The 24,932-nt window shown below is 39.1% G+C and overlaps 1 protein-coding gene across 2 annotated transcripts in view; it reads left to right on the forward strand.

The window, feature by feature from the left end:
• LOC126426976 (uncharacterized) overlaps positions 1-24,932 on the forward strand; it is a 141,691-nt gene that overhangs the window by 64,467 nt on the left and 52,292 nt on the right. For both annotated transcript variants that reach the window (XM_050089133.1, XM_050089134.1), the window contains one exon: positions 1,238-1,300. In XM_050089133.1, the coding sequence (XP_049945090.1) occupies positions 1,238-1,300 (63 nt within the window). The remainder of the gene's footprint in view (positions 1-1,237; positions 1,301-24,932) is intronic.

Consider the following 24,932-nt stretch of genomic DNA (forward strand, 5'->3'; position numbering starts at 1 on the left):
ATCAAATCATGTATTACGGAATGAATTAGGTTAGGAAATGAATTTCTGGAAAAGAGAATTTTTAACAGTAAATATGAATTTAAATGTGAAGAAGTCTTTGAAACGTATTTGTCCATAGTGTGGCATTTTACAAAAGTGAGACTTAGATTGTAAACAGCTGGGATAAGAAGCTTGTGAAAACTGGTGCAACAGGAGAATGCTAAAGAGTCACTGTGTAATTGGGTAATTAATGAGGCAGTACTGAATCAAATTGGGGAAATATTTTATAGATCAATTTGTCTAAAAGAAGACTTTGTTTGATTGGAGACATCCTGAACCATCAAGGAGTCATCTAGTTGGTAATGGAGGGAAGTGCAGACAGTCTGCACTTGTGTAACATTTCCGTGTTTGCTGCACAGAGAGGTGTGTGGTACTCTGCAGGATTCTTATTTTTCAGAATGTGTACAGAAGAATTTCGAAAACTGATGGACAAATCTCAGATACTAAAATCTAAGTTGAAAGGCTTCATTGTAAGGTGTTCTTTATTCTCAACAGGATTTCTTTGCTGTAGTTTGGAGTTATTTTGTTTATTGGTTCACAGAATTCAACACACTGGGACAATGGTTTTTGATGTGTCACCCAAGTACAGAAAGGTAAACAATTAATAGTTAGTTAATGCCTACATTCAGCAATATTGTCACAGATGGGTCCAATTGAGAAAGTATTTGTATGTTGTGTACAATGCTTTCTTTGTGTACCCATGTTCATAAAACATAAACCTATAATCTCAATAACAAAAAATGCTGGTACACCGTTTATTCATAATGGTTCGCTGGGTATTGCTTCTCTCTCTCTCTCTCTCTCTCTCTCTCTCTCTCTCTCTCTCTCTCTCTCTCACACACACACACACACACACACACACACACACACACACACAGCAGCGGCAACAGACAGAGAATAGTGTAGGGATAGATGAGATATATGTATCTGTAGGTATGAGGATGGTTTAACTGTAAACTTCCTTTTTCCAACAAAAAAGAACTGAGCCACAAATTACCTCTCAGTTTTGTGAAGTAGTATACAAATATATGATTGGCAGGTCTCCTGGGAAGAGAAAGAAAGGTAGAAAAGTCAAAAGAAAGCAAGAAAAATTGGAATTGTAGCAAAACTTGTGTATTTTGTCCACTATGATGTAACTGATTGAAATAAAGTATCTCTTTGTGTACTTGTTTATTTATAAGATGTACATTTGTTCTAGACTGATGCATCCACTTTGGCTCGTGTTCTTGAGCGAGATCCACTTCGGGGAGAAGAGCAAGAGGTATTTTATTTCCTTCTGTTACTACAAACGTATTATATATTTTCTTATTTATTGCTTTTTGTAACTTGGTCTCATGTCTGAAAATAATTGAACATTACCGTGGCTATTATCTACATGATCGTATTTTTCATTCTTAACTCTATTTATGTAGTACTTTATATGATGTAACATAACAATAACTGTGTAAAAAAGTTGCAGTTTAAAGTAATGATCTAAAATGAAAAGAACCAACAAAAATAAGTGTTAAGTTGGTTTTAAGGTTTCCATCTACATGTTTGACATCTATGTGTAGTTTATAAAACTGATCATTTACCAGCAGATTCTCAGATTCACATCTCTTGTCTGTATATTTAACTTGTGGTTCTTTGTTGTTCAGAGATGCAGGTCCACTGTTCATCTTGTAATTGAGGTGTTTCTTAGCTTTAGAAACAACTTTCTGTGGTTGGAAACTCACATTAACATTTTTCCATGTTGTTGCATTAAATATATGTTTTTAAACTCCACTATATGCAAAACACCATCTGTCTCTTTTTCTGTTTACTCAGACTGTTTTGACACATGTGTCATCTTATGCAGGCCTCGATTTATTTATTCAAAAATCATACAAAGTTTATGGTTGTTTTTCTGCATGAGGCATAAAAACTATAACAGCATTTTTTTTTCCTCACATGGTGTTACATCACTTGTGAAAATTAGTTTCTACAGGTCAGTCTGGTTTATGTCTTTTCATTATTTTGACAGTATGCCTGTCTGTAAGGTAGATGTAAAGAAATTTACTTATTCTGAAATACTTCTTCATGATTAGTGGCTGTGTGTGCACTGTGCTTATGTTTTTCATCTAGTTGTGCAACTCTGGTGGCTTTTTGTTTTCTGTTGTGATTGTATACACAGTTTTTTCACTTTTCTGTCTATTTTGCTCACATCTGTTTTCACACATGGTTAACAAAACAGGACTTGAGCAGATACCTGCATTGTCATATTCATAGAGAGGTGCCCAGTTGTTCATCATTTTGTTTCTGTTCATTGTGGTGCTAATTTTGCTAAAAACTATTGTGGTGTTTCTGTGTGTGGAGAGGGAGAGGGAGGGGGAGGGGGGGGCCTTGGGAAGCAGATCTTTTTGGATAGTTGAAGATGTTTGATTACTATATTTTACATAGGGAAGTGTCTTTGTATAATTCATTGAGCATTACAAACAGTGATTTAGTGTTTTATTGCATGAGTATTGTATACTTGCTGAAGCCCATTCATAGGTCAAATGAGGGGAAGGGCAACTCCCAGCGGGAAAATGCCTAGTAAAAAATTCAGTGTTCATAGCAACCTCCAGGTTGAGCTTAAAACAGGGTCTGGACTGTGTTACAACTTTCATGTAAAGTAAGGAATTGTCAGAGATGATTGTGTTCTACATTCTGTAGCTTATTCACAAGATTTATTTCAAACTAATATATAGTGTGTGCATGAGGTATTCGTCATTTGTAGAGTTTGAAAAAGAATTAAAAGTATAGAACCAACATAATGCACAGCAATGAGAGAAGCCTTAAGGCTTAAGTCAGAAACTGATGGATAATGCACAGCATTGAGAGAGGGCTTGAGTCAGAAATTGATGGGAATGATCCTTTTGAGGAAAATCTCAAGTGTTTACTGAAAAGAAAATGTGCTTGGAGTAATAAATAGCATATTTTTAGCAGTAGGCAAGAATATTAAATCGACTAATGTTGGATTATAAGTCTGCATTCAAAATTGTTTGGGCATGAATAGCATCCTATTGTTGATTGACAACAATAGAACTTTTTATATAATAAAAGAAGGTAGAAATTTGAGATATCTGATCAGTGAACTGAAATAGCTTTCTTCATCTTCTTTGGATTTTCATTTTATGGCAACTCTGGCCTGTATCACTGAAATTAATTTTGCACACTTATTGTGACTAGTGACATTGACAATGATCAGCAAGATCTCATAACACATTAGTAATCCACAAAGACAGTGAGGAGTCTAAATGCTACAGTCAAGTGGCTGAAATCCAAGGTCCATGCTCAATGAATGTTCAATCTTAACTGCATATGAAACTTCCTGGCAGATTAAATCTGTGTGCCAGACCGAGACTCGAACTCGGGACAGTTGCCTTTCACGGGCTAGTGCTCTACCAACTGAGCTGCCCAAGCACGACTCACGCCCCGTCCTCACAGTTTTACTTCTACCAGTACCTCGTCTCCTACCTTCCAAACTTTACAGAAGCTCTCCTGCGAACCTTGCAGAACTAGCACTCCTGAAAGAAAGGATATTGCGGAGACATGGCTTAGTCACAGCCTGTGGGATGTTTCCAGGATGAGATTTTCACTCTGCAGTAAAGTGTGCGCTGATATGAAACTTCGTGGCAGATTAAAACTGTGTGCCGGACCGAGACTCGAACTCGGGACCTTTGCCCTTTGCGGCAAGGTTCGCAGGAGAGCTTCTGTAAAGTTTGGAAGGTAGGAGACGAGGTACTGGTAGAAGTAAAACTGTGAGGATGGGGCGTGAGTCGTGCTTGGGTGCTCAGTTGGTAGAGCACTAGCCCACGAAAGGCAAAGGTCCCGAGTTCGAGTCTCGGTCCGGCACACAGTTTTAATCTGCCAGGAAGTTTCATATCAGCGCACACTCCGCTGCAGAGTGAAAATCTCATTCTGGTTAACTGCATATATTGGAAGAAACATTAGACTATTACATAACTGTGCAGGTGTAACTCTGGGTGTAGACTGATTCTGTGAACATTGCTTGATGTTTGTTCAAGTGATTTTATGACCTTTTGTCAATGAATCCTGAATGAATACTGACTGACTGCATGAAAATTGCTGCTAAAATATTAATGATAGGCTGGCTGACATTGACCACATGGCTATGTAGAGAGTGGTGAAGGAAGGATTTTCCAAAATGTTGAATTTCAAACCTAATATATATTAATTTTTCAGCTAAAAAGGTGGGAATGATAGTTAATATACACATTTGGAAGTGAAATCCCCCCCCCCCTCCCCCTTTGTCTGGGGCTTAGGATAGGCCTGCAGTATTCCTGCCTGTTGAAAGAGGCGACTGAAAGGAGTCTCACACGTTTCGGCCTTTATGTTGTGGTCCCCTGTAGTGTTAGACTGCCACATTTCCAAATTTTTCTGAAGGGTGAGCCAATTGGGGAAGGGTGTCTTACATGGTCCATCGTATCCATAGTGTGTTGAGATCTTTAGCGCCCTTTCTCATCGTTACATTGTAGACATGTTCATTCTCCATCTCTTGAGTGAGGATACATTCCTGGGTGTGGTTTCCCCATGCACTATGCAGTGTTGTTTCTGCGCCGATGACAGCCGTGGACTTCTTTGCACCTGATATCCTTCATGGTAGCCAGTCTGTTGTGGTGGGGCCACCATGTATCCTGTTGGTTGTAGCCCCCTGACAACACAGGGAATGCTCTGCTGATGTCTGTGCTGTTAACTTCCCACTTATGCCAAGGAGTAGATGCCTATCTCCCTGGGGCATTGGGACTCCCAGCAATGGCCATGTTGCCAGATGGCCCTTGCCGAGGCTGAGTGGTGCCCATGGGGAGGGCCCTCAGTCGGAATGGGTGGCATCAGGGCGGATGACCTGCAATGAAGCGTGGTACATCATCTCTTGCTTGTGACTAGCCACCAGCAGTCTCTAAGCATTCCAGGGCTCAATTTAATGCTCAGAAGTATGACCCCAAATCATTCCCCTCCCTGGCCACACCATGGGAGGTGTGAAAGACTAAGGATGGCAGTGAGACTTATTCACCTTGCTACCTGCTTTGTACGAGAGCTGATGATGAGTCTGTCATGTCGACGAAGCCTCAGTTCTTTGTAGAGCATTTGGAGGACAAGTTTGGGGAGGTGGAGGGCTTGTCCAAAATGCACTCTGGGGCAGTTTTAATAAAAACAGCGTGCTCTGCCCAAACACGGGCATTACTTGCTTGTGACAAGTTGGGGTATGTTTCTGTTAGCATCACGCCCCATGAGAGCTTAAATATGGTCCAGGGCATTATATTCCACAAGGACCTTCTTTTGCAGTCCGATGACAATCTGCGTGCCAATTTGGAGTGGTGAGGTGTTCATTTTGGCCATCATGTTCATCGGGGTCTGAGAGATAATCAGGTTGCCACTGGTGCCTTCATCATGGCCTTCAGGGGTGATACATTGCCTGAGAAGGTCAAGGTGATGGTCTACCGCTTGATGTCAAGCCCTATATCCATCCCCTGATGCGGTGCTTTAAGTGCTGGAAGTTCGGCCATATGTCTTCCTGCTGTGCTTCCAGCCTCACATGTCGAGATTGCAGACGTCCATCACAGCCCAATACTCCATGTGCCCTGCCTCCCATCTGTGTGAACTGCAGAGAGCATCATTCACCTTGCTCGCCAGACTGCAGGATTTTACAGAAAGAAAGATAAATCATGGAGTACAGGACCTTGGACCAACTGACCTACACTGAGGCTAAGAGGAAATTTGAATGACTCCATCTTGTGGGAATGACTTCCTCTTATGCCACCACTATGACAACAGTGATAGCCCCATCAGTTCAGCGAATTCCAGTCAGCTCTCTGAGCCGTTAGACTACACCGCCCCGTTGACTGGGGGGCACTACCCTTCCTGTTGCTCCTGCACCACCAACTTCAAGAGCAACAGTGCCCCAACCATTTGGGACGTCCATCCCCACTTCTGAGCCGGAGAAGCATACAACTTCTTCAGCTCCTCTCGATAGGAAGGGGTCCCTTGGGTCACTTCCTTCCCAGGTTCTTACCAGTGGTTCACTTGACACCCGCCAGTGGCTGAAGCAACCACAGGTAGCTGGTTGTAGGGCTTCATAGTCCTCATCAGTCCCTGAGACTGAATCAGTGAAGCTCTTCCAGTGGGACAAACCTAAATGGCAGCGAGAGAAACCAAAAAAGCAAAAGGCCCTCAAGAGCCAGGGCACTGCGGTGGCACCAACACCACCACTACCTACAAGCTCTACGTCTTGAGGAGAGGATGGGGTGGAGATTCTTATGTCTGCTGAGGACCTAGATCTCACCGGACGCTCAGACACAATAGATATGGACTGCTGAGGCAATAAGTCAGTGACAGCAGGTGACCCTGAAGCATAAATTGCCTCATTGAATGGTCAATGCCTGCCCAGCCTCACGATCCTATTATCCTCCAGTGGAATTGCAGTGGTTTTTTCCCCCAGCTTGCTGAGCGCTGACAATTTTTTCAGCCTTCCCGTTTTCTTCTGCATTGCTCTCCAGGAAACTTGGTTTCCGGCGATGCAAACTCCCATCCTCCATGGCTATTGGGGTTGTTACAAGAATTGGGCGGCTGATGAGAGGGTATCTGGTGGAGTCTGTGTCTACGTTCTTAACTCTCTTTACAGCGAGTGTGTCCATCTTCAAACACCTTTAGAGGATGTCATTGTTAGTGTGTGGATGCCTCAGCCTGTTACTGTCTGCAGTCTCTATCTTCCATCAGATGGCGATGTCCCACAGCATGTATTGGCTGTGCTGATAGTCCAACTGCTGCCACCTTTTCTGTTACTTGGCGACTTTAATGCCCATAGCCTTTGTGGGGTGGATTGGTGGCAACAGACAGAGGCTCTGTAATTGAGCAAGTGTTGGCACAGCTCAGCCTTTCTCTCTTAAATACTGGTGCCTCCACACGTTTCAGTGTGGCACATGGCACATACTCAGCCATCAACCTTTCGGTCAGCCCTGGCCTTCTACCATCCGTCCACTGGCATGTGCATGATGACTTGTGCGGTAGTGACCACTTTCCAATCTTTTTGTCTGCCACGGCGTCATTCTTCTAGGCTCCTCACCAGATGGGCTTTTAATAAGGCTGATTGGGACTTGTTCACCTCCATTGCACTATTGAGCCTCTTTCTCATGACGCCATTGTGTGGTGGTTCACACGGTCAACACAGGCATCGTTTCTGCAGCAGACTGTTCTTCTGGGTCCCATCGGCGGAGGACTGTGCCTTGGTGGTCACCAGAGATCACTGAGGCGATTCACAATTGCAGGCAGGCCTTCCAATGTCATAAGTGGAACCCGTCACTGGACCACCTCATTGCCTTTAAGCAGCTCCATGCCCAAGCCCGATGCCTTATTCGCCAATGGAAGCAGAAGTGCTGGAAAAGGTGTGTCTTCACCATTGACATCCGTACCTCTGCATCGCAGATTTGGGCCAGGATTAGGTGACTCTATGGCTATCAGACCCCTGTCAGCATACCTGGGCTTTCCCTGAATGGAGCAGTCTGTACTGACTCCGACACGATTGCAGAACTTGTAGCAGAGCATTATGCTCAGAGTTCTGCTTCCACAAATTACCTGCTGGCTTTCTGCTCCCTGAAAGAGCAGTTGAAACATCAAAGCCTTTCATTCCATACGCACCACCCCGAATCGTACAATGCTCCATTCAGTGAGTAGGAATTCCACTTGCCTTAATATGGCTCCTGGGCTGGATCGCATCCACTGTCAGATGCTCAAACACCTCTCAGTGAACTGCCAGTGACACCTCGTAGACCTTTTCAACCGTATCTGTGTTGAGGGTGAGTTCCCATCACAGTGGCAGGAAAGCATCATCACATCACAGTGGTCCACATTTTGTTGGACTGTCCACTTTTAACTGCCCTCAGGCAGATGTTTGCACTGCCTGATACAGTCCGTGCACTTTTAATGGATGATTCTGCAATGGCAGGCTTGGTGTTGAGTTATATTCACACAGGGGGCTTTTATCGCTCAATCTGAGGGTTTGCTTCTTTTGTGTGTTTAGTCTGGCCTTTGGCCTACAGTTTTAGATTGGGTTTTTAGTGTGTCTCTTGGTGGTTGGCTTTTCCTTTTTTTTTGTTTCCATGGTTAGCCTACCACTGTCACACTCTTTGTGTTTTTAATTCCTCTTTTCTGGTCTTTGTCTATGTCTTTCTTGTTCTGTGTTGTCCCTTGTCATCTCTGTTGCTTGTTTTTTCCTTCCTTGTGGGTGTTTCATGGTCGTGAAAAAAGGGACCGATGGCCTTTGTAGTCTGGTCCCTTCAACCCGCCACAAACCAACCAAAGTGAAATTATTTTGTTTAACTGTTGACTGTCTATCATTAAAATGGCATAAATGTCAGGTTTTTCAGTCATATGTCTGCTTGTGTCTGTGTATGCGCGGATGTGTGTGTGTGTGTGTGTGTGTGTGTGTGTGTGTGTGTGTGTGTGTGTGTATATATATACCTGTCCTTTTTCCCCCTAAGGTAAGTCTTTCCACTCCCGGGATTGGAATGACTCCTTACCCTCTCCCTTAAAACCCACATCCTTTCGTTTTTCCCTCTCCTTCCCTCTTTCCTGATGAAGCAACCGCTGGTTGCGAAAGCTTGAATTTTGTGTGTGTTTGTGTTTGTTTATCTCTCTATCAACATACCAATGCTTTCGTGTGGTGAGTCACATCATCTTTGTTTTTAGATATATTAATTCACCAATCTTGTTGCACAATGGTCTCAGCAGGGGATTAAACATGTAACTTCCTTTTTGATGTCTCCTCATAGATATATAGCATTTTTTGGATTGTGCAGTGGTACATAGGATATCAGCTTGCACTCCCATTGAAGTTCCTACCAGTTTTCTGATTATCCTCTATGGCTTTCGGATTTTGTCCACTTAGTAGCAGTTGCTTGTATGACAGCTAATGCCAAGGTATTTTGGATAATTGCTGTGGTTTATTTGTTATTTCAAAATGAACCATTCAGCTTTGTATCAGATAGGTGATTACTGAGGCAGAATTCACAGCTTCCTGTTTTGACTGGATTTGTGCAGTCAACATGTCATATAAAATCCAGTCAGCTGTTCCAAATTTGATGTCAGATTGTGTTCTCCTACATTTAGGTATTTTGTTACTATTGTAACAGCATTTCTGTGGCGTCTTTGCTGATGTGTCAGAAGTGTAAAGGTTAAATAGAAGGAAAGCTAATACTGAGTTATGTGGTAGTCTATTTTAATACATAAACACCTACCAGTTTTATGTTCTGTAATAACTCCTCTAAAGAATAGATTTTTCATTAGGTTATTGATGAGTCTGGTAAGTTTCAAGGATCCATTTGTTAGCTTCAGGATGAACTCTCCGTGCTACACCATGTCGTAAGCTTTAAGACCATGAATACAACTGAAGTTTTTAGACTTCCGTAAAATGATGATTGAGTATGTGCTGTGACAGCCAGGACTTGTTTGGAGTTTTCTTGGTTTTCTCTTAATTTAATTTGTTCTGGAGAAATAACACTGTCAGTGGTTGAAGATGAGATGGGAGATATGATGCTGTGAGAAGAATATGGCTAAGCACTGGAAAACCAAAACACAGTGCCAGGAATATACAGTGTTCTCTCAGAATTATTACAATCATTGGGAAAACCAACCATCAGAAAACTATTCCATGTGCTATTAGCTGGACAGTGCGTTTAAAAACAAATGCCCTTTGCATTAAGAGGGATGGTACTGATCAAAACAAGACTAAACAAAATAGAAATACTTGTTCAGATAGTGGCCATTCTGTCTTCTGGTAACCATGCGCCTCTTGACACTAAAGGAGATGCTTAAACATCATTCATCCCTCCTTCTCAAAGAACCACAGTCTAAGATGGTGAAACTTGACTGCTCTCCGGAATTGTCGTGTGCATGTGACAGACATTCTCTAATGTTATTAATGTCTTTTAATATCATTGTTAGGAAGTGAATGCATAAATGTCTTAGTTTCCCCATATTCAGATATCTAAGGGATTAAAGACAGGTGTATGGATAGTCCATGCTTTTGGACCTACTTGACCAACATGTCACTCATTAATTGTTTTCTTAAGTTAAACTGTACAAGGTTTAGGAAAAGAGATAGTGCCCTTTTATGGTAAAACCACATTCTGTAAAATAATGGGATTGATGCTACATATGCACCAAAGATGAACAACTAATAAGTGTAAAGTGTGAAAACTTCTCAGTCAAATGTGACATCTCTGGTGTCTATGGACAAATCAGTGTTGCCATGGCCTTTGTGTAAGAACTGGAATTTTGTTTTGCCAGAAATAATAAGAGTAACAATAGAGCAATGAATTGTTATGAAGTTTCACATGAGACTTGGAAAAACTGTTAATAGAACCAGTATGTTACTAAAAGAAGTGTATGGTGAAGACTGTTTATCTCATTCATGAGTTTTTAAGCAGTTCAAGTGTTTCCAAGATGGCCAAAAAGACATTGAAGATTACTCACACCCCAGACGCGCTCCAAAAAACAGACGAAGATATTGAAAATGTAGGAAATCTGATTCAGTCTGACTGCTGTTTAAATATTCGATCAGTTACTGAAAATGTAGAGATTGACAAAGAATGCATACTGTGCATACTGAAAATTTTACGTAACCAACTTAATGTGAGAGAAGTGTGTGTGAAAATGGAGACAAAAATTCTCACAATTGAACCAAAGGCAGCTCATAGAAGTGTTTATGCTGACACTTTGAATACCATTGAAAGTCAACTTAATTTCTTGGAAACAGTGATAACATATGACGAATCTTCACTTATGATCCAGAAAGTAAGTGACAGTTTGTGCAATGGAAGGGCCTAGCTTCACCTCAGGAGGTGAATCTGGAATGAACAAACCAAGATTCAAAGCAATAGTCATTTTTATTTTTCGATGTTCATGGAATTGTGTATTTTCTCTGCGTTCCCCAAAATCAAACCATTAATCAGCATTGCTACCTTGAAGCTCTTACTGAACTCTATGGGGAAATAAGAAAAAATTATCCATATTGTGGAAGAACAAGTCATGGGTTCTGCATCAAGACAATGCATTGTGTTAAAAGATTTATAGTTAAGTATAGCATCCCAGTGTTAAGACCACCCACCGTATTCAACTGGCCTATTTCCATGTGATTGTAATCTCTTCCCCAAAGTCAAATCTGTATTAAAAGGAACAATATACCAGTCAACTGTAAAAGCAGATATAAGTTGCAAATTTAAGTTTATTTCTTACACCATTTCGCCTGAGTAGGGCTTCATCAGATAATCCAAAAGCACACAGGGAGGTCAAAGTTACAAATAGCCATCATGGTCATATTGTATACCACCAAGATGATAGATCAGCATGAACTGAGAAAAGAGATAAAGTATAAAAGCTTGGGTACTCACACAGTAAAATTAATGCCAGGGCCACATTTTACATTAAAATTAATGCCAACGACGTGTCACACATCACTAGAAAAGCCAGAACAGAGTGTACTGGAAATAAAGAATAGAAAAAAGTCGTTTGGATGACAGAAAGACAGAGGAAAACATTTGTATCGAATATAAGAGGTGTGGAATCACCTTAGATACAACAACAAAACCAATTATAGCAGTAGAGAATATGGCCATGCATATGTGAATATACACATTCTCCATACAAAATGCTGACACCATGCCTTCCACTCTGGTAGATGACACACAAATATCATAGATGTAGCTGTGTTGATTAGGAAGTTAATTAGTGCAAAAGGAAATTTAGCACATTGCACAGTGTGGTGCGATAAGCATGGTTAGCAATTAAGGTTGAATGAAAAATGAATGGCAGTCAAATTAGTGTAATTTCAAATACCTTAAAACTAGGAAGATTAAACATGTAAAATACTTGAATGTATTAAATCTTGATAAAACAAACAAGTTATCCAACAGATACAGTAAACTGGAAAAGGTTGAATGCCAGGACAATAAGATTAATATTATGGTACGAAAAAAGTTCAGATAGAGAGACAGTGTAGTGAAAGTATATGCAAGCAAAAATAAAAATCAGTAAAATAAGGTGAACAGAAGTACAAAGTAAGGGTGCCAGAAAGAAAAGAATAAGCCAATGGTAAAACCAAGTCTCCAAAAAGGTGGAGATCAGGTGTAATATTCTAAATATATAAAATTGTTAAATGGAGTGTAAAAGCACCTTCGTGGGTGTTATCTCTACATCTTGAAGTGTAAGCTTTTAAAAGTGACCTTAATAACCAAAAGGCTCATGAAGCATAGAAAGTGAAAGTGAAAGAGAAAGAACTACAACTTATTAAAAAGTGGCATCTGTTCAAATGTGATTTTTGATGAGCTGTTCCTGACAGGGTAAATGATCTCTTTTCAAGTGTGTGTATTTGCCACTTTCAATTTCTTGTGGGAGTTTAACCCTCCTTGCCTTTGAAGCATATTGTAGGATCTCAAGGTTAGCAAGCATGGTTGGTGGATGACTACTAGCTTCAAGATGTTCAGCAAAGGTGGATCCATTTTTTATCTGTCTTTTTTTGTCATCAAGTGTTCATGAAATGTAGCTTTAGAGGGCCTGCTCGTATGTCTTATTTATGCTGTTTGATAGTCTGGGGATTGAAGTTTACAAATGCTGGAGGCTGCGTATTTATCCTTATAAAGGCATTCATTGTGAATGTAGCAGTATTTAATTTTACTAGTACTTGTAAGTACAGTTTCTATGATTTACTGTTTTTAGGCAGCTTATCCTACAATATAGCACGGTTTTTCCGGGAGACAGAACACACAAATAGTTTTATGACGTAATAACATCCAGTACTGCTACATTCAGAATTAACACCCTAGTAAAGATATTCGTAAAGATGTCCATTTTTAGCAAGTTGTAGTTCTTCTGCTTTCACTTTCTATGCTTCATGAGTTTTACATATCAACCTTTATTGTTACTAAGGTCATTTTTAAATGCCTGCAATTCAGGATGTAAGGATGACCCACATAGATCATTTCACTCTGTTGAATATCTTCATATATTGTATATATAATGTGTTTAAGAAAAAAGTTTACAAACTGACATGGCACATCGTGCATACAACAAGGATCAGTAATTGCAAAGGAACAGGGAGTCATAAACACTATGAGAGTTTGCTGTGATCACAAGAGGGTTTTGCTATACACATGCATACCATTGCCATTCATGTTGTGGGAGCACTGCCATCAACATAGTTAGCTGCACATGCTGCGAACTGGCTGAGATGCATTTCGTTTATGGCTCGGTCAACTGCAGTGGACAAAAAGCCATATGATTTTATCGTGCAAAATATCCCAATAGAAAGGTGACATGCCACATATGCCGATCATGTGAAACTGGCACTTTCCATGTGCACAAGCTGGATACTGGTTGCCAGTGAGCAACACAAGCAAGTGGGGCAGAAGAAAGCATTATCAAAAGGGTCGACCGAGTGAGGTGGCGCAGTGGTTAGCACACTGGACTCGCATTCGGGAGGACAATGGTTCAATCCCGCGTCCGGCCATCCTGATTTAGGTTTTCTGTGATTTCCCTAAAATCGCTCAAGGCAAATGCCGGGATGGTTCCTTTGAAAGGGCACGGCCAACATCCTTCCCTTAACCGATGAGACCGATGACCCTCAAGAGGGTCGAGCATACACCAGAAACAAGTACATGAGGCATATCCCACACCACTGATATCCCCCAGTCCTCCATCTGGCACATTGTACGCCACAAAGGACTGCAATTGTTTCATTTCTGACGCATCCAGCTATTGGAACTGGGGAACTACAATAATTGCATGGGATTTGCACAGTGGTTTCTGCAGGAATACATTACAGACCAAAGCTTCACATTGCATGTCCTCTTCACCAGTGATGCTGTGTTCTCACTGCAGGGTTTGGTTACCATTCTGGGTGGATGTGAGCCCACATGCTACATGTACATATGCCTCACAATGCAAATTTACCATGAACATGTGGGCTGACATCTTTGAAGGCTGTTTAATTGGGCTGTACATCCTCCCAGACAGATTTCATGGTCTCGCATATCTTGTATTTATGTGAGATGTTCTGCCAGACATACTGAATGATGGTCTCATGCTTATTTGTCGCCATATTTAATTTCAGCATTATGGACCTCCCACACATTTAGGCAGACAACTGATGGCACATCTGCAGGCAGCCTCTCCCGGCTGATAGATTGGTTGTGGTGGGCCAGCCGCATGGCCATCACAGTCACCTGATCTCTCCCCAGTCAACTTTTTCGTATAGGGTTATCCGAAGTATCTTGTGTATGAAACACCTGTTTCATTGTCGGAGGGCCTAGTGGGCAAGATTGTTGCAGCAGCAGGATGTCTTCGAGATACACGAGGTATATTTGAGAGGGAGCACCATTCAGTGCAGCATTGATGTGAGGCATGTCTCAATGCATCTGGACAAAACTTTGAACATCTCCTTAGCGGTTGTCCATTTAGCAGATATAAATATTTATGATTACTGAACCCTGTATGCCCAATTTACCATATCAGCTTGTAAATGTTTTTTTGAATCATCCTGTACTTATAACCTTACACCTGTTCTAGTTTTTACCATCAGCTGATCTCATTCTTTCAGGTGGCCTTACTTAGTACTTTTGTGTGCCTTATGTGAGTGATTTTTTACTTTTTCTTGCATATAGTTTTATACACCTTCTCTTTATTTGTACTTTTTCGATGCCTTAATATTAATCATATTGTCTCAGAATTCCCTCTTTTCCAGTTTATTGTATCTGTTGGACACCTTTATTTTATTAAAAGTTAATACATTCATGTATTTAATATGTTTAATTTTCTCAGTTCTATGATGTTTGGGTTTAAGCTAGTTAGTCTGTGACCTTCCCCCCCCCCCCCTTTCTCTTTGTTTAACCTTGATTGTTTAACCATGCTTATACGCCACACTGTGCAGCACCCAATATTTCCTTCTGCACTAACTAACTTCCTAGCCAGCACAGCTACATCAACATTATTTATGTGTTATCTACCATAGTGGAAGAAGCGGCAATGCACCTTCTGTGGGGAGGGGGGGAGGGGGGGGTGTATGTTCATGTATGCATATTCATATTGTATACTGCTATAACTGCTTTTGTTGTTGTAGCTAGGTAATTCCACCTCTCATATTTTTATACACATGAGTTTTGTTCTAACTTTTTGTCCTCTAGATGACTTTATAAATTCTTCGTTTCCAGTATAATCTTTTCTGGTGTTCCTATCAATGTGACATATGTCATTGGTATTAATTTTAACGTGACATATGGCCCTGGCATTAATTTTACTGTGAGTTGCTATTATATAGTGTTGGTAGTATGGAATATGGCCATGTCAGCTATTTATAACTTTTCTCTCCCAGTCAACTTATAATAAGGTTGCTGCACTAATCTGCTACCATGGAAGGGAATAATTTTTAAGATTTCATGCTGTGGAAGCACTGAAAGAAAAAGTGACACCCATCATAAAGGAGCTCACAGAGGGAGACTTCCAGCACTATTTCGATGAATGGAAAGTTCACATGGAGCATGATAAGGATAGAGGAGGAGATTACAATGAAGATGACAATACTAAATATGTATGTTTTTGAAATAAAATGTTGTACAGCAATACTCCCGTTATTTCATAGAAACACCTCATATACAAGAGACACATGTTGACGTTGATGAAAATAAAATTGTTACTCCACTAGCAATCTAGTATTTGCCTAACACTGTATGAGGCCAGTTCAAAAAGTTCCAGAACTGTGTCCACATAATTTTTCTACAGTTACCTTTTACTTATTGTGCATGGCCTCCTTCAAAATACTCTCCTCCACAGTTGATACACCACTCCCAACGCTGTTTCCACTTCCGGAAGCAGTCTGTGTACCCCTCTTGTTGGATCGTGCAAAGTGCCGTCTGTGAATTTTCTTTTATCTCGCCTGTCATTGCAAATCTTCATCCTTTGAATGGGATTTTCAAGTTTAGAAATATAAAAAGTCTGCAGGGGGCATGTCTTGAGGGTATGGAGGATGAGATAGCACAGTGATTTCGCTTTTGTGCAATAGTCTCACACCGACAGGGATATGTGCAGATGCATTATTGTGATGCAAGAGCCATGATTTGTCTTGTCACATTTCAGGCTGTTTCCTTCTCATATTTCCTCGCAGGTGATGCAACATGTTGTGCTAGTACCGTTGATTAACAGTTTATTGCTGTGGCATGAATTAATGACGAACTAATCGTTCAAAGTCAAAGAAAGCAATCAGCATGGCTTTGACATTTAACCTCATGTGACAAACTGTTTTTGGTCGTGGAGAACCTGTCCCAACCCATTATGAAGATTGAACCTTTATCTGAGTATCATAACTGTAGACCCATGTCTCATCTCCAGTTATAATTCTCTTAAGGAACATCTTTTTCACATTTGTCCACTGCAAAAGCTCTTCACACATTGTGACACAAAGGTCTTTCTGGTCTCAGCTCATGAGCCATGGGATGTACTTGGTGCCAACAGTGTGTTCGAAGATGCTGTGTCAAGATTTCATGATATGATCACATTGAAATATTACATTCTTCTGCAATCCCTCAGATAGTCAGTCTACAATTAATACACAATTTCATTGATGTTCCTGTCAGAAATGTTGTTGGTAGACGTTGAATGGTGTCCTGAACTAGTATCATCTTTAACTGTCCTCTGGCGTTTTTTAAACCATGTGAACCATTTGTAACACTGAGTACAACTAAAGCACTCATCACTTGTAGGCTTCCTGCATCATTTTTGTGTCTCTCTAAAAGGTTTTCTTGAGTTTCATGCAAAATGTAATCCAAACGCATTGCTCCTGTAAATCTGTCACCTCAAAATTCACAACTGTGTGACAATGTTCTACTCAGTGCAGCACTGAACAATAACTAACAGGCATATAACAATATTATGGAAAGAAAGTTGTTATGTAGCCGATAGGCACGACAAAAAGACTATCACAAATAAGCTTCCGGCCAGCAAGGCCGCCATCAAAAATAGATGACACACACACACACATAAATGCATGCCCGCACATGCAAATGCAACTCACACACACATGACTGCACCTCTGGCAACTGAAGCCACTGAGGTATCTTACCACTGGCACTACTGGTTTAACTTGAATGACTCATTCATAAAGTCATGTTGTCCTGTATCCAGTGATGACAAATGTTGTATGAAGGTCCACCAGTGTGAACAACTTTCTTGTTAGGTTATTATTAGGCACTATGCCCATGCTTGACCTGCATCCTCCACTAGCTGGTATAACCATTGTTAGGTTCTATGCCCATGCTCGACCTGCGTCCTCTCCTTGTTAGAAAATTGTGCAGTATATGAAATTTATTTTTAAAATGTGCTGGAATAAATGAGTTATGTATGAATGAGATAACATATTTTTGAAAACCAGGAAAGTAGATTAGGTATGTATGAAATATTGGCCACTGATTAATTTAGACAAACTATGGATGCATACATATTATTCTGTGAATAAATTCTGACAGAGTGGTAGTGTCCTAGAAATAATGTCAAACTAACTTAGCTGCCTTTATGTAGTAGTTGTGCTGTGCAGAACAGAGGTGTGCAGATGTGTAGCCTTGGCAGTGTTCAATTTCTAAGCATTACACTGGAGTGTGCATTGTCTCCACCCCCCCCCCCCCCCCATTCTCCTAGTTTCTCAAGCATGAACAAGATTGTGCTGCAATCCTTGCCTCATCTTGTTTGTTTATGCAGGTTATATAGATGTTTTTGTAGGTTATGCAGAATGACTGATACATTAGACATCTTGTAAGTTTTATGACAAACAGCAGCATTGCAGCCGAAGAACATGTTACATTGAATGTCAGTAGGAAGACAGTTATACAACAGTGTGTTGGCATTTTCAGTACAAGAAAAATGGCTTGTACTGGACTTAACAAGTTATACCCAGTACTATCTCCTGTAAGAAATAGGACAGTTTTTCTAACACCTTGTATATGAGACAGGCAGAATACTATGACCTCAAGGAGAACGAAAATATTGGATATCAGAGGAAGTAGATTTAATAGATATGATGAATATCAAACTACCAGGAAAATGCTAACATGAATTATTTACAGGAAAATAGAATGTCTAGCAGAAACTGAAGTGGGGAAGATGAGTTTTGTTTTCACATAATGTCTACAGAAAGCAGGTTACATTTATAAGAGGGAAATGACATGAAAGATAGGCATTAGTTGACAATAGGGCAGTATTGTAGCATATTACATATGTTATTTAAACTCTGCATTCATCAAACAGTAAAGGTAACTGAGTAGAAATTTTCAGGGGAAATTGATGTTCAGAAAGAAAATATGTAAACTTCAGTCTTTCCTGGCGTCGTTCCAACTTTGTCATGGATAGTGAAGGGCAGAAATGGTTATGTTGTGAATGGAGTGGATTATCTCCTTAAGATAAGTTATAAGATGAACATAAATAAAACAATTACGATGGAGTAAATCGTGTACAGAATGCTGAGGAATTGTGGGTGAGATGAAGTAGTTGGGTGTATCATGGGCAATTGAGAGACATAAATAGAATTGAAAGAAGTTATGTTTGAACCAGTCATATTTAAAAGTCCATATATATACCAAAACAAAATTTTCAGTATAAAGAAAAAACTGCTTGGATTCCAAAACCGAAATATCTTCATTTATATTTAGAGTGTAGTGTAGGATATTTAACATAATGTAAGCATAAAATTGTGTATCAGAACAATATGTGACCTATATTATGTTCAAGTGAATGATGTGGAGATATGGCATTTTTAATGGATTTTTTTTTTTTTTTACAAAAAATAACATTCTATGAATGATTGATACCTTGCAGCTGTGTCAAGTAAATAAGTGAAAAAAAAATCTAAGTAATAAATGCTGCATGATGCATATGTTGGTTTGCTTTTTATTTCACGATCTTTTAAGTTTAGAACAGTGCAGAACATAAAAGCTGTTAATCATCAAAAGTCTTCTTCATGCTCATTCAGAGCATTTGTAAGTTGTTCACATAGTTTGATGTAGCAGTCTAATTTGTTGTCTGTTATATATAGAATCAGGTTCCTAATGTCTTTTTCACATTTATTGGAAGTGTTCTTTTATATGCAGAAGTATTTAATAGTTCAGGCATTGACCCCACAGGATCCCCTAACAAAAAATCTTGCTGCAAGCCATTGATCCACTGATATGCTTTCAGCAAACCAGATTAGCACACAATTCATACATCATATACTGCGACAGTTGTGGGTCACTTTCTGTTCACGTGTAATTTGGCCTGTGATTTCCTTCATAGTGCTTAGACCCCAATGCCTTAAAATCAATGTGTCAGTAGTTTGGAACTGGATGAACTTGGAAATTGAAATCTGCTCTTTGTATTAGTCTGTTGATTTTGTTTGGAGTGTATATGTGAACAATCTTGCAAAAAATTTTTTGCTGTGGCAAAAACACTATCACAAGGCAGAAACAAATCTCCTCTGAGAAATAATATACAGTCTTATAGTCTTTTCAAACTGCCCAGGTGATGCTGCAGCTAACAAACATGTGACCATGGCATTGTTTTTGCTTTGATGAGGGCATTCATCAGAAAAGATACATAGCTCTTTTATCCCTTTGGGAATATTATCCTGAAAATACGTGATAATCAATGAGGAGACTTCATTGGGTCATTTATGAGCCTGCCCTTCATGGTATGAGAAAAACGTTACCTTGTGATCCTGAAAGGTGAAAATGCAAAATTCAAAAACCCACAGTTGTATCTAATAAAGTACTTCCTGCACTGGAATATCTATCAGTGGAATATTCTGTGAGTAGTCAATACTAATGCCACCAACACTATTGTTTTCCTGGGCAAGCTTCTTGAGTGCTTCAATTTTCTTGTAAAATTTCATGGTTCTGTTTTTATATACTATGAGTTCTGCAGTAGCCACTCTTTTCAGATTCTCATTCATATGCAGGCTTTTAATTTATCAATTCAGACCTTCACATGCCGACCACTTGTCTTCATTGAAGAGTTTCAAATAAAATTTTAGTTCATTTTAGCTTCAGGCTGTTGTTGTTTAAATAACTCATGCATCTGCTTGACATTCAACTGTGGTGATATATTTTCCTTTTGTGTTGTTTGAATAGTGGACTTCATGCACAGTGTGTGATTCAATATGGACCTTCATCAGGGAACATACTTATCCAGGGTTAAGTTATGTCTTGAACCCTCCGACTTGCCCTGTTTGTCAAGTGGTTAGCTGTCTAGCAGTGACATATGATTTAATGGTGAACATGTCTCTCAACTATGTGGGGAAAGACAGATTGCTACTTAGAGTATCGAAGACATATGAAGATGCAGACAAGCGCAATTGAAAGACAGTAACATAAAGCTTTCAGCCACAGCCTTTGTCAGTTTTATATATATATATATATATATATATATATATATATATATATATATATATATATATATATACACCTTTCATACAAACAAGCAGTCACACCTCATGCACACATGACCACCAGCATATTGGACCATGGAGACTCAAGAATGCATTTTTACAATCTTGGGTTTCTCTCTCATAACTGCTCATGTGATAATGATAATTAGTCATTCACACTTTGGGGTTTGTATTATTTGACTCTCTTCCTCTTTTTATTGGATGTGCATCAATTAGACCTTGTATATAACCCTTTTGTGTATCTTTATCAGCAAAACTATTTAATATTTGTGATTCTTCTGTCACAATCTCAAAACACTGGCTTGGGAATTTTGAAGCACCAACACAATCAGTCAACTTGTGATCAAACAGCTAATTTTTCAAGGCACAGCTGCAGGATAATTAAGATAGGATTTCTAAGAGTATTGTTGCATAAGGTATATTGTGTTCCAGGCTCAACATCAGCAACTACATCTATCTTAACTGAGATCCTGTTTTGCGTTCTGATATGGCACTTCCACTGTAGCTCACATGCTGTCTCCTTTGGGCTTTTGCTCTTTTTATTTCATCACTTTTACTCAGCTACCATTTTTCCTTCTCTTCTTAACCTCACAATCACTGACTGTGTCACTTTTACACATAGTAAAAAAAAAAAAAAAAAAAGCCTATGAGGAAGCTCTGTCAATTGTCTACTCAAACTTATGCTTGGCACACAGCACTTGCAGTGGTCAATATGTGACATAACAGCTGGCGACTCCGAAAAGGCCATATTACAGGCATTAGGGCTCTTTTCCATGGAACATAAAATGCAACTCTTAATATCACCCACATAGGAGTGAGCAGGATATGACCTTTTCACAGAGAATGTGCATATCTTTGAGCACTTAACATTTTGAACTAAAATTGAAATATGGTGGAGTTGGGCATATGGTCTTTTGAAATGACTGATTCATTTACATTGGGATACTTCAGGTAAGTTTTAGTTGCACTAAGAGCTGACACACTTATCAGGTACAGAATTAAACTAGATAGACAGAGGCAGTTGGCTTAAGGTTTTGTGCTCTAGAGAATTATTTATTGAACATGGCTTTTAGAATAGAGTGGCAGAGGCAGATGACCTAAAATCCACAGCCGTGAGCTCTGTAGTGGAAGTTAATTAGGAGAGAAATTCACAAGTGTTTCTGAAGGCAGTCACATGACATCTCCCTCACACCTATTGAAAGAATGCTCATTGATGCTGCATCTTTATACAGACTTGGTACTGTTCTTGGAGTCTGGTTCAGCAGTCTAGCACTTGTGCTGTGGAATGTGTGTCATACTAGAATAACTGGGCATGGGATGTAAAATGTTAGTGAGATGTGATTTAGAAAATGACAAATTTATTAACTTCTTGGGGCTACATTGAACTGACAACCAGTTCTTGTTGCTTAAAGAGATACTGAAGTGAGTAATAATAATAATAATATAAATATAACACAGTTTTACTTACTTATACACTTGTGAGTCTGAAGAAGCAGACATTCCTGATGATCAACAGCCATATGAAATTAGTTCAAAATAACTTTGCTTAATCTGAATGTGTTGACATTGGCTGTATTAGGTACAGAGATATTACCTATTAGCGAGACATGAAAATTTGTGCCAGACTGGTACTGAAGGCTGGATTACTCACTTGCAAGGCTTAACCACTTCAGCTATCCATGCGTGCTCCTCGACTAGCCCAAACTCCCATATGCATTACTGTCAACATCCTTGTACTGAAGTCCACTACATTCAGGACTTGATGTTCGCAGCGTTATTCTGGATTCCTGCAAAAGTGGGATTGAGAATATGAGGAATCATGACAAATGATGTCATCATCTTTTGCCCACTTTGTATGTCTGAAAGAACAGATATTCCTGAAGATCAACAGCCATAAGAAATTAATTTGAAATAAATTTGCTGAATACGAGTTTCTTGACATCATTTGTGTTAGGTATAGATGTACTACCTATTAGTGACATATGAAAGTAGGTAGTACATCTATATCTAATACAGCTAATCACAAGATATTCACATTCAGTAAATTTATTAAAAATTTATTTTGAATGGCTGTTGATCGTCAGGAATGTCTGTTCTTCCAGACAAACAAGCAAGCATTACATGCCAAGAGGGTAGGGGGAAAATATAGTACTATCATTGGTCATAATTCCTCATAGTCTCATCCTGACTGGTGCGGGAATGCGAAATAATACAGCGAGTATCAAGTCATGAATGCGACTCCAATACAAATATGTTGACAGTGCAACTTATAGAAGTTTGGGTCAGTCAAGGAGGCATGCATGGATAGCTGAAGTGGTTAAACTTCGCAATAAGCAAGTAATCCAGCTTCCAATCCTGTCCTGTTACGAATTTTCACATCACTAATAGTTAGTGTATCAGTACCTAATACAGTCGATGCCAAGATATTCACATTTAGCAAAGTTATTTCAAACTGCAGATAGTTTTGTGGCAAAACATGACTAAAGAAATGCATATGTTGGTAGGAAACATGCCAGGGCATATCAAGAAGTGGTTAATTTGTGGTGGGGGGAGGGGGTGGCAATGAGCATAAAAATTGTAGAGGGACATCTACGCATGAACACAGTACGCAGCATAAAATTGATGTAGATTTCAGTAAACGTGCACAAATGGAGATACTTGCACAGGGTAGAGTAGCATGGATGCCATGACAATATTTTGTACTAGTGATTAATTTTTAAATGTACTACAAAATAAATTTGTCTTTTTTGTTATACATTTAAATAAGGTCATTTCATGTCATATCGCCTAATTTTGTGACATTTTCCTGGTGGACCATAATGGATTTTGATGAAATTCTATGTGAACTATGAAACATGACCCCAATGAACATTTGTAAAGTTTAACGTTCGTCAAAGCAATACTGCCACAGATATAGTCACTTGTTCACTTTGCGTGTGACTTAACGCAGAGCAAGCGCGTATTTCTGGTAACTTTGGGCAGTTATCTTTCGTGCAATATTTTCTTGAAAGACATGAAATTTGACCACCTTGTACAAGTTTATGCATTGTCTTAAAAATAATAACCAAAAGTATTCTACAAGCCATATTCAGTAAAAAATGTTAGATAAAATCACCCAAAAAACTGGCGATCAAAAAAATTTCAATATTTGGCTTCTTATATCTGGTGGACTACAGTTAGTTACTCAGTTTTGGGAAATTATAACACAATTTACTATACTCTTGTTTCATATTACACTAAAATAAAAGCTATAATATCGTAATAAATACTTTCTTATTAACACTTTGCCATTCACACGTCTTGTACAAATTGATTCACTTTACCATCTGTATGTCTCATACAAATTGATTTGCTTGGCACCGGCAGCGCTAATTCAAATTACTTGGCTTGTCACTGGCTGTTTTTGACATTATTAGGAGATTATAAATTGTTAAGTTTTATTAATCTCATCATTAGTTCCCATAAGTTCCCAACCGTGTTCCCCTACTTTAATGAAATTTCGAAAATATATATACGTAAATAAATACAAAATTTGTTTGTTCCGTATATTTGTTTGTTTGCATTGTCTTTGGTACTTAGTATATCTCTTTCATATGATCTGCAGCAAAACAGTCTCCAAGATGTAATGCAACTCTGCAACACTTGCATATTAAGTTTGTTGTTCTTATTTTTTTGTTTTTGGAACATACATGACAGTTTCTACAATTTCGTTTATTCATTTCAGAGAAAAGTATTAGTTGGTGTTGCTTTATGTGACCGGAAAGTCTGTCAACTGGATCATGATGAAACGTACGTGATGTAGTGGCAACCTCCAAGTTTTGCTCAGAAGCAGGTAGATGGACATTTATTCACAAATTAGATGACTTTCAATAAAAAGTTGTGAAAGCAGAGACTCTTGTGTTCCATATTAAAATATTGACATGTACAGAATGCATTAAATAATGCACAATTAAAGAGGTACATACAAACCTTTTTTTGGCCCTTTTATAGTTTTTCTGTATATAGGGTAATAACTCAGATATTGGTCTGCCCAATCCATTCCTTTCATGTATTTCTTGTAGACTAGTACACTTTCAGGTTTTTTATTGTGTAATTGGTTTCTCTACATTTTCTTTGAGTATAAGTCAAAGTGGCATTATTAATTGTAGAGATCATTCATATCATTTTAGTTGTCGAAGATCTCCATACCTATACAAGTACTTCATCTTTCCGTTGATGACAAGCTTCAAACACATTGACTTTTGTGTGCTTTAATTTTTTCGGAAATCCTCTATTTTGCTGTATTATTCCAAAAATTCGAATTTTCTTTTCATGTAACTTCTCTGCAAGTTGGACACTGTTATAATAGTTATCCATGTAGATCTGGTCCCACTTTCTGTAAGGCTGTGTCAGTAATTCCATTATTGTTTTTTCTAAA

The sequence above is a fragment of the Schistocerca serialis genome, chromosome 11 (assembly GCF_023864345.2).
Source record: "Schistocerca serialis cubense isolate TAMUIC-IGC-003099 chromosome 11, iqSchSeri2.2, whole genome shotgun sequence".
Classification (NCBI taxonomy): Eukaryota; Metazoa; Arthropoda; class Insecta; order Orthoptera; family Acrididae; genus Schistocerca; species Schistocerca serialis.